At 40.5% G+C, this 8,496-nt stretch overlaps 1 protein-coding gene and 1 long non-coding RNA gene across 2 annotated transcripts in view; one reads left to right on the top strand and one right to left on the bottom strand.

Annotated features, from left to right (window-relative positions):
- Positions 1–5,718, top strand: part of LOC109465876 — a 7,734-nt gene extending 2,016 nt beyond the window's left edge. The window contains exons 2-12 of the mRNA XM_019763366.1: positions 327–476; positions 920–1,008; positions 1,234–1,348; positions 1,902–2,033; positions 2,239–2,460; positions 2,945–3,034; positions 3,182–3,247; positions 3,401–3,548; positions 3,968–4,059; positions 4,266–4,320; positions 4,894–5,718. Coding sequence (XP_019618925.1) covers positions 327–476; positions 920–1,008; positions 1,234–1,348; positions 1,902–2,033; positions 2,239–2,460; positions 2,945–3,034; positions 3,182–3,247; positions 3,401–3,548; positions 3,968–4,059; positions 4,266–4,320; positions 4,894–5,426 — 1,692 coding nt within the window. The 3' untranslated portion in view covers positions 5,427–5,718. The remainder of the gene's footprint in view (positions 1–326; positions 477–919; positions 1,009–1,233; positions 1,349–1,901; positions 2,034–2,238; positions 2,461–2,944; positions 3,035–3,181; positions 3,248–3,400; positions 3,549–3,967; positions 4,060–4,265; positions 4,321–4,893) is intronic.
- Positions 5,719–5,736: 18 nt separating this feature from the next.
- On the bottom strand, positions 5,737–8,275 carry LOC109465991. Its single transcript, XR_002139999.1, has 4 exons — positions 8,133–8,275; positions 7,716–7,769; positions 7,353–7,466; positions 5,737–6,296 (listed from the first exon to the last, which is right to left on the bottom strand). It is a non-coding gene; the product is annotated as an uncharacterized LOC109465991 (long non-coding RNA).
- Between the last annotated feature and the right edge of the window lie 221 nt (positions 8,276–8,496).

Here is an 8,496-nt window from a genome sequence, read left to right on the forward strand (position 1 = left end):
GGGGGTGGGTTTTATTAGTTCTTGACACGAGGAAGGTCCTTTATAATATAAATATCTGGTCGGACCCTCGACACACCAGCCTTCCCGCCTCAGAATATTGAATTCACCCTTTTCATGATTTCTTTGACAATTTTTTCCATGCCTTTTAAGAAGAACTTGATTACTATGTGTGTAACATTACATATAAACATAACATACAACCAAGGAGCTCTTTAAAAATTCAACCTCCAGTCCCTGATGCAACATTTAATTTTTCATTTGTCACAATTTCTATAATAGCTCTTCCATCTCCTTCCCCACTATAATTTTTGGTTAATCCCTGACAGGAACTGCAGGAGGAGAATGTGCGGTTGAGACAGGACCTGCAGGAGCTGAGGAGTCTGTACGACCAGCTGGTACAGGAGGGCGGGGCTGAGCACTGGGAGGAGAGGAGAGTCCACATGCTCAAGTCACATGTCATCCAGCTGGAGAGACAGGTGCGCAAGGGTACCGAAGTAACGGGCTCTGCTCTGGGCACTCAGTGTGGAACTCGCGGGAAAAATGGCATCGGCACTTGGGGCCTGAAGTGGAAGAAAGCCTTTCAGCATACTAGAATTCCTGTGTGGAGCTTTCTTCCAGTGCTGAATTCAAAGCTCCGTCAGAACTGGAATTCCAGAGCTGAATCTTGTCTCGGCACTTGCTAAAGTTTAGACTTAGCATTTGGTGGAGGTCATTCGAATTCAGTCATTAGTGGATAAAGCAATTGTCAATGTACCTATATAACGGCATCATATATATAACGGCATCTGCACTGGGTTTTCCAGTTCTTGGTGAGCTCTTTCTTAAATCATTTCAGCTCGGGCTTCCGGTGCTCATGTCCTAAAAGCACTGGAATGTCCCAGTGCTGGGATTTATAGTTTTTATGTTTGTTGCCTAACAGATAGTTCAGCTGACAGGTGCTGTGAGCTCCCACAAAGATGCCATGGTGGAGGCTGATTCTGCTCTTGATACAGTAGTCACAGCACTCAGGTTGGTGACCTTGATCATGAAGAACTTTCCATCAACTCGTTTTACTCATTTTTATCAGGGGGTTAGCCTTTATATGTACACAGCGTTTTACAGTTGCGGTTTTATGAACAGAAATCAAAACATAAAAGATCTTTGTGAAACAGAAAAAAATGAAGCGGGCAAATCAGAGAACCAGGTTATTAAATTGGTGTGGCCTAAAGTTCAATCTCTCCTTTCCTTTCTCAGGGAGTGGGTTGCCTGTGAGTCTCCAGGTCCGACAGTGTCCATACAGCGTGCCCAGCTCACCCACCTTATACACACTGTCATGGGAGCTAAAACAAGGCTGAAGAAACAGGGAAAGGTAAATAAAATGCCTCGTACTTGTATGACATCCCTTTGTTTGTTTTTTTTGTCTTCCTTGCACAGGTTCAAACTCCAGTCAGGTCACTTTAAGTACTTTAAGTTCTTTTTACACAACCTGTAATATTTACTCTCACCTGCTTATGTTTTTGTGTCTATCAGACACCTTCCTTCTGATTGGAGTTCTGTTTCTCACTGCTATATGTAGCTGATGTAAGCAGGTGAGAGTTGTGTACTAACTGGTTGTGTACTAGAAAGAAAACCCCAATATGCTGCAGTTGTATGTTTTACCAACAAGATGATGTAAACTGCTTTTGATCTGCAGCTGACTGATGATGATAGTGTCTTCTCTGCTTAGCAATTTTTGCATTAACTGATGGAAAGAGAATGGCAGTAGTGCTTTTACAACTGTGTGACCAAAGGGCTTTATAAAGAGAGATATGTACTACCTTATTCACTGAAAGTTGTCAGGGAAGGAGTGTTGTCATGATATAAATGTAAATGTCTTCATTTAACTTATTACAAATATTATAATCACTATCTGCCCCCACCAGACTGGGTTTGCCTGTGACAGTGTTGGCCAATCATCCTTGCTGAAGAGTGCTGCTGTTAAAGGCAGTATAGAAGGTGTCTCCCTATTGGACATCTGCAGTGGTGACATCAGACATCTCAACCTCAAACATGTGGTAAGAGAAAGCAGAACAGTACAATGTAGTTTCATTGGTCAGACATACAATGTCATGTACATGTATACTAGTTGCTTTTTGGTTGTCATACTTTTCAGCTTTTAAAAATTAGCAGTTTCAATCTACCAAATCAATGTTTACCTGCTGTGCAGATATGCTAAAAAAGTATTTTGGGCCCTGCAAATACCTTCTTACCTTTCCATAGGCCTCCCTGGAGTCCCAGCTGTCTCAACTGTTCAAGAAGCTGCTGAGATTGCAGCAGTGCATGGACAGCATCAGGAGCCACCAGCCTGTCCCGCTGTTCTACCAGACGGACAGCATGCTATACGACAGGCTGACAGCACAGGCTGCAGACCTGGACAAGCTGCTGCACCAGTGCTGTCAAGACCTGATGCACCTCAGCCTGCTGGTGCCTGCTGCTCCTTGGGTTAGTTTTACTAGCAAATGGTTTTATTTGTATTAGGTGACTGTTTCTTTAACCTCTGAAACTTTAAGGTAAGATTTGCAAAGCAAAATGCACAATGTCTAGCTCAACAAACTCCTGGACTGTTTATCATTACTCAAAGTCAAATACATTCTTATGTATGGTGAGAACTGAGCAGGCTCTCCAACTCTGTCATGTTATGATGAAACCCAATACCACTGGGTGTCTGCTACAGCACCAGCTACCATGGTGACAGACATCTGGTCTAGGTCGTTGACTTTATTTGTTTGGAAGGGAAGAAGATGAAACTGAGCAAAAACAACATGTTTTCCTTCAGTGAAGATAATGAAAGGGAAGCTACGTGGCCTGGTTGAAAGTACTGTGTTCATGGCCCTACATGCATCATGCAAATGAAAGTTTTCAAAAAAAGACAAATGGAAATGATGCAATTGGTTCACAACCATAGAATTGACATTTGTTGTTTCAGTCTGCAGTCAGACGGTTACCCAGCATGCACTTCTCTGTGGATGATGTCATGGCAAGTCTTCCCAGCATGCCACGCAGTAAGCAATATGAGGTACAGAATTTACCGATCATCTGAGCTCAAGAAGATTTTGTCGTCAATGTAGATCTGTAGTAGCAGTACTCAATTTATCATTATTTGTACTAAGGACAAAAAACAACAAGTCATAATTAATGGTACATGTGTCTATTATGCATACAGGTAAAGAAGACTGTGGAAAGTTTGATGGTAGCTGTGGGTTATTCCAAACACATGACAGCTATGCAGGTATGTCTTAGTGATCAGAATGTATATCTCAACATCAGTCGCTCTTTTATCACACCCCGAAACGTAACCAAGGAGAGACATTACTTGTGGTGAAAAAGAAAATCCCAATATCCAGTACTTCATGTAAATGTACTATCATGTTCACACCTACAGATAGCAGCCCTGGAAGAGGAGTTGACTCATTTCAGACAGGTGCAGAACTTACAGATAAAGTACACCACCACCCTGGTGCAGGCCCTCACTCAGGCTTACAACTCATTCCAACAGGACGTCCTACAGGGAATCAGTAGCCCACTGCAAGGTGAAGAAAACTTCCACACATTGTAATGTTAACTGTACAAGTGTATCATATGTTAGGACCTAGGGAAAATGTGTTTCCTGTTACCCGACCGGCCCTAGCAAAAAACCCTTGACCCTAGCCTTTTTTGGGGGTTGACCACTGAAGAGAGACATGAATTGATTGGAAATATAGTAAGTGGTGTGTACCAGTACATTGGACAGATCTAATCATCAGAACTATAATTTAACGTTTCGGTTCAAGTCCAAAAACATGAGTGTACCGATGCACTTCAGTGTTGTATTAACTGTACTCATCAGATCACTTTTAGATTTTGTGTAGATATTTACGATAAATTGATTTTCATCATCACTTTTCTTCCAATCCTGCATCAAACAAGCCACCTGTAATATACTTTGTCTTTGTGTTGCTTTTCTTTGAAGGTATTTTGGAGTCATACAGGGAACTCAGGGACACAGCCTCTGAAAGTGCACTCAGGGACTTTTTAAAGACCTTCAAAGAACATGCAGATCAGGTGGGTATCAGTCACTGTTACATGTAGATAGCTAAGTGAAAGTTTTTACGTCAACATTAACCCTGAACAGCTGTAAAGAATTACATTCTTTTCATAACAAACCTAGATATAACAACACAGTGTTAACTATTTGCCATGTATAGATATTATCGGTAAGACACAATTTTATGATGGGAATCTTTGAACCAGTATTTTTTGCCTTCTAGCTGGAGTCTATAGCTGAATCACTGAGGGAGCAAAATGGAGAGGATGACAACACAGGTGAAATCTGTTTGTGTATGTGCGGTATTCAATGATTTACCTTTGTCTGTTCATTTAATTATTTTCTATTGTCAGTGTTAATTCTACTGGGTGCCCCATGCATGACTGACACATAAAAAAACAGTTATCAAGACTCTCTCAAGGATATCTTGAACACCTGGATATCTGAAGTGTGCAGACTTTGGGGGATTACTAAATAAAATGCTAATAACATATGCCTTTAAATCCACTGTCTTACTACTAGTATACCTGGTGGAATTATGAGAGTTTATTTTACATGTACTCTTTGCTTTAGGTTTGGTTTATTGCACAAAGAAGCATGTTGCAGTCAGATGGCTGAATTGCATGGCTATTTACAAAATACATACTGTCAGTGGAACATCTAAGAATAGAAAACATTCACTGTATTTGTTAAAACACCTAGGAACCTAAAATTACTCAAAATAGTGGTACGTAAGACATCTAAAATCACTTTAAGAGTACTATGACGATGTAAGAATTATGAAAACCTGTCATATAGAATAAAAAGTTATATATGTTTGTTACATGTTTTATGCCTGACTCTTGGACCAGGTTCTATAGCCCTGAGCGGGTTCCAGGCACAGCTGGTCACAGCTCTGCAGCAGGTACAGCAGGAATGTGCTGTCCAGCACAGCAGAACAGCAGCTGACCTGGAGTCCTCCTTGCAACAGCACAGACAGAAGGTTACCGAGGCAACAGACTTTCTCAAACAGGCGAGGACCAATCAGGAGCCTCCGTCTACAGCCCAAAACAGCAATAAAGGCGACGGGAAAGACTCTGAGCCAGTAAAGACAAAAATGAGCAAATCAAACTCTGAATCTAGACTCAGTGTCAGCAGGCCTACTGGCCGGGTAAATTCAAGGACGGCTGACACAACTACAGGAAGACAGAACTCAGCACAAATGAGAAAGTCCTCGATAACAACACTAACATCCTCCAGTAGTATGGACAATGTTGCATCCGACAAAACTGCTGCTGAGAGAAGTAGGGGGAAAGAGAGGTTGAGTCCTTTGAAAGTGCCTGCCAAAGATAATGGTAGAAGGGTACAATCCCGAGGAAGTTTAGGAAAACAAAATATGAGCTAAAGTGGACATAAGACAGCTCACGGCACATTATACTGGGTGTAAAGAATTAACTACACTGGATCATATCAACTGCGTTGACTGTAACCTTTGCCAAGATACTTGGCATAATATTTGTACATTGGTGTTTAATTCATGAATGCAATAAGTTAGCCAATAACCCAATGTTGTGGTATTGTTTTTTTTTTTTTCATTTCCAGGTCTGCCATTTAATTTTAAAGGAATTTTGGAAATATATGCAATGCACAAGCCTTTGTTACCCAGAAGTTTTGAAAAGTAGAAATAAACAAGAACAACGGCATGGACCTTTGATAAAAATTTTATTCTGAGGTGGACATGTTGTGTCATCAGAACTGCATTTTGCAGTATAAAAGTCTTGACCATCATCATCCTTCAAGGACATATAAATATTGCTTTGTTTTTAAAATTCTTAAAAAGCATACAAAAATAGATATATTTTGCATTAGCTGTTTTGGTGTTAAAATCCTTTCAGGTATTGAAGTAAAATCCTTCCAATACGACATTAAATCGGTAGTCAAGATATATGCTGTTTCCATCATTTGTCTGTGTATTTGCTACCTGTCCCTAATAATATAACTGCATGGAAGGAACAAGGTATATGACACAATATCAGAGTATTTACAGTTAAAAGCACCATGTCCATGTGTCTTTAAGAGTGTGTGCTGTTGCTCCCGAATAAATAAGAAATAAATAAAATAGTCTCATCTACACAGTACAGAAAGTAACCATCATAAAAGCTGACTCAAGTTGTCTTCTAAGACTACTTGAACACATCTTGAATAACTGCTGTCTATCTCAAGATGTAGTGTAGGCATCTTCTTCACATACAGATGCACCGTCCTCTGCTCTTGCCTGTAAAAGAATGAAATTAAGAATGTTTAAGACGTTAGGTTGTCACATTGTCCAAGACTGAAGTTCTTTTGCCACAGGTAAGGCAAGTTAGAACCAAGTTTGCTACTAAAGTTGCTACTAAAGTTGATTTAGAAGATAACACAACTGTCCATAGTGCTGAATACAAAATCCAAAACAAACATACAGGACTCTAGTGCACTAAACAATCTGCACTAAAACACGACCTGTGTGCTGAACACACCATCCACACAAACATACAGAGCACTGGTACACAACACAATCTGTACTCAGACCTGTCCTTGGTGCTGAGCACACCATCTACACAAACATACAGGGCACTGGTACACAACACAATCTGTACTCAGACCTGTCCTTGGTGCTGAACACACCATCTACCAACATACAGGGCACTGGTGCACAACACAATCTGTACACACACCTGTTCTTGGTGCTGAACACACCATCCACCCAAACATACAGGGCACTGGTGCACAACACAATCTGTGCACAGACCTGTCCTTGGCACAACACAATCTGTGCACAGACCTGTCCTTGGTGCTGAACACACCATCTGCACATACAGGGTACTGGTGCACAACACAATCTGTGCACAGACCTGTCCTTGGTGCTGAACACACCATCTACACATACAGGGTACTGGTGCACAACACAATCTGTGCACAGACCTGTCCTTGGTGCTGAACACACCATCCACACAAACATACAGGGTACTGGTGCACAACACAATCTGTGCACAGACCTGTCCTGGGTGCTGAACACACCATCTACACATACAGGGTACTGGTGCACAGCACAATCTGTATACAATCTTGTTCTGGTGCTGAACACACCATCTACAGAAACATACAGGACACTGGTACACAACACAAATCTGTACACAAACCTGTCCTGGGTGCTGAACACACCATCCACACAAACATACAGGACACTGGTGCACAATACAACTCTACTTCTAATAAAATAGTTTGATGGAAAGTGTTTGACATCAATTATACCTGATGTCAGTATGAAAAATATTACGTTAATACAACTAACCATTTGTCTTATCATCCATTCCATCCTGAGTCTTCTCACTCTTGCTGCCCCTCTTCCACCATTTTGTTCTCGAATCTGTAGTGATTTTCTCTTCTTGCTTTCCATGTCCTTTCTCTGCAAAAGCAACATGAACATCACTCAGGCACTTATCCTATTATTCATGTGTGCGAAGTCTTTACAGCATCATATATAGGCGTCTCTACGGGTTTTATTCAAAGAGAAGCTGCCATTTCAAAAACATTCTGTTCGACGTAACACCAACACACCTACTGTAAATACTAATACATTACACCAATAACATGTACCTTGCCATGGTGAGTACTATTGAATACTTGTGCTGGTGTCATAGAAGTTAAGTCTCACCTTGTGACTGCTTCTTTCTGAAAATCTTCCACCATTTATTTCTTGACTCAGCCTCTGTAATGTCAGAAACAAGTCAGATCAATGTACTTTGGTAATAGTAAAAAAAATGTTATCAATAGTGCAAATGTTTGGATATGGTGAATATACCATGTAATGTTTACTAACTTACAAAAAGACAATTGAATGATTGTAAATGATTTCCACCTATTGGCCTAGTTGGTATAGTATTCACCTCGTATTTCAGTGGTTGGGGGTTCAAACCCTAGCTGGGTCATACCAAAGACTTCAAGAATAGCACAAGCTGCATGTAGAAGCACTCAGCACTTGAAAAAAAAATTTGAAACCACACTATTACCTACTGGTCTAGCCCCCTACTGTAGCTGTGTACACCTCATAATTTAATGGAATTCTACTCACCACTGTTACTGTCACTATTCTTCCCCTCACTCTCCTTTTTAGAGGCTCTTCTCCACCACTTCTTTCCTTTCTTTGTATCGTTTTTGTCTGGAAGAAGATAAAAAAAACAAGCTCATCATTTCTACCATGTCACGATAAAATTAGCTAGCAATAAATAGGCATGCTATGTAAATTGAGCAGCTAGAAAAAACGGTCATCCTTACTAGAAAGAAAGAAAGCCAACATTTGCAAGCAAATGCAGTATAAATGTATTCCATTCCTTATTTTTTCCCTATGTAAGAATGGTCTGTTCCAAAATCATCTTGTACAAGCATGAACCACTACAAAATTACAAGAGAAAACAATATATTACCCACAATTAAAG

This window comes from Branchiostoma belcheri, unplaced genomic scaffold (genome assembly GCF_001625305.1).
Source record: "Branchiostoma belcheri isolate BF01 breed outbred unplaced genomic scaffold, Haploidv18h27 scaffold16, whole genome shotgun sequence".
Classification (NCBI taxonomy): domain Eukaryota; kingdom Metazoa; phylum Chordata; class Leptocardii; order Amphioxiformes; family Branchiostomatidae; genus Branchiostoma; species Branchiostoma belcheri.